The sequence below is a fragment of the Arachis duranensis genome, chromosome 3 (genome assembly GCF_000817695.3).
Source record: "Arachis duranensis cultivar V14167 chromosome 3, aradu.V14167.gnm2.J7QH, whole genome shotgun sequence".
Taxonomy (NCBI): Eukaryota; Viridiplantae; Streptophyta; class Magnoliopsida; order Fabales; family Fabaceae; genus Arachis; species Arachis duranensis.
This window is the reverse complement of record NC_029774.3, coordinates 54004737-54006895: the sequence shown is the minus strand read 5'-3', so window position 1 is coordinate 54006895 and position 2159 is coordinate 54004737. Positions and strand designations below refer to the sequence as shown.

Genomic DNA, 2159 nt, shown 5'->3' with positions numbered 1-2159 from the left:
ATCATTTGCATATGTTTGAATTGTTTGGGTTTGCCTATTTGTTTTGGATTTCTATATCATATATGCTATGTTACCTGATTATGTGCTATTTGTTCTACTTGTACCTTATTTGTGTATTACTTGTCTGTATTGCTTGTGTTTGTACAACTGAGAGATCCCTCATGATGGTGTTGGTGGATGTTGGGGGCTGTTCTTGATGAGATGAATTGATAATGCGATTGCATAATGATGGTGATTTTTGAATGAGGTCATTTGAACCCCCTGGGTGGACGTAGTGATGTGATTTTCACTAGCTCCAGGCGAGGGTATGATGTATTGATATAGAGTTGCTGAGGCAGAGCAACTGGTAATGGTTTTGCTTATGATTCTAAGTCTGATTCGTGGAAGAATCAGCGAGTTGGGAAACATGTGTAACATGAACTAGATTTAGTATCCCCTTACAACAGATGCCTATTTATGGATTAGTGAGAATCTAGGCTGGATACTTGGTAAAAAGGAGTTTAGGATGCTTAGTGAGTTTTTGTTGCAGTGCATTGTATTTATTTGGCACTTTTACCGTACTGGGAACCCATGGGCCCGGGGTTCTCATTCCGTATATATTTCTTGTTTTTCAGATACAGGTCCAAGTGCTCAGAAGTGAGCTGTAGTACGTCTGTGAGACGGCGAAGATCTTTAATTTCTCTACTTTGTGTTTTGCTTAGAATCTCTCCATCTTTGTTTTGAAACGACTATATTATGTATTGAACTCTTTTGGGACTTGCCTATAGAGGTTCTTATGTTTCCTTTGGGAGAGATTAGGATATATTGTTGTCAACTACTTTCATGTTGTACCCTAGCCGGCCTAAACTTCGCGGGTCGCGACTAGTGGCTATTTACTTATGTTATATATACCTATCTGTTATCTATCTCTTAATCTCCTTTATGCCTTGTCCGTATATCGCTTTCGGCTTCGCGGTTTAACTTTTCGTTGTCGAAACGTGAGTGATACGTCTTCGCGATTTTATTTCTACTCTTTTCAGGCTTCTCGATTAATACTCCTTTCGAAATTAACTATATTTATATATTAAAAAAAAATCCACCTGAGAGTCGTACCACCGTAATATCATTGACTTATGACTCGAGCATAAGGATTTGAATATTAGGGTGTTACAAGAAGTCAAAGATACAAATGTGTAGGCATTAATTTAAGACAGCTTGCTTTTTTAGGTTTGAAATTAATCAAATCATCTTTTAATTTCTGTCATCTATTTATATTTAATGGGTAGCTGATATGGACATGACTGGTAAACAGAGCTCTCAGCCATCAACTTGAATAAAATGTGTGTTTCTAAAATACATATTATTAAGTGAATACAATTTTTGTGAAAAGGACATAAAATCTAAGTTTTAACTTTTAATATGTTCATTATATCATTATTAAAAGTATTAAAAGTTCTCCAATGAAGTTCTCATCTCAGAAACTTTCATTAATGCTGCATCCCTACTCTTATTTGCTTCCATTAACTCCCTCTTGAGTGTCTCAATTGAAACTATTCACATGTCCTTAAGAACTTGAGAAACTTTCTCAGATTCAGTTCTGTTTGGGGAACTCATAATCACATTCTTGCTATGCTTCTTCTTGAACCGAGGAAATAGCCATGACATAACACCTTTACTTTTAGGCTGTTTTGGAAAGAAGCATGAGAATCAGTGAGTGGAACAAGCTAAAATTGTTATGTGTTTTTTAATAGGATAAACTTAAGAGCCACCAAGAAGCTGGAGACACTTCCGAGAAAGCATTTACGCAGTATTTGGCAAAGAACAACCAGGAAGAGTTCGATGTTATGGGAGGACAATCACAAAAACATCTCTGCAGAAAGAACGGGAGATTGCTAAAATTAAGCAACAACATGCAGAGACTATAAGTTCAATGAAAACTGAACTTCATGAGACAAAAGATAGAGTCCAAAGTTTGGAGGATCTTGTGAAGCTTCTCTTGCAACAGAGTTCTCTTGGCACAAATATTGATGAAGCACTATCTTTATTACGAGCCAAGGAATCAACACATGATATAAATAGTAAGCAATGTTCGAATGGCAACGATCGTCCTTCCTCATCAACTCGTGATCCAAAGTGATGACCAGGTATAACAAAAAAATTTGCAGTAATTTTTGTGATTT

At 36.4% G+C, this 2159-nt stretch overlaps 1 protein-coding gene across 1 annotated transcript in view; it reads left to right on the top strand.

The window, feature by feature from the left end:
- The window catches only part of LOC107479415 (uncharacterized), a 6655-nt gene extending 4751 nt beyond the window's left edge, over window positions 1-1904 (top strand). Inside the window, exon 5 of the mRNA XM_016099553.3 lies at window positions 1731-1904. Within this exon, the coding sequence (XP_015955039.3) occupies window positions 1731-1904 (174 nt within the window). The remainder of the gene's footprint in view (window positions 1-1730) is intronic.
- The last annotated feature ends 255 nt before the right edge of the window (window positions 1905-2159 follow it).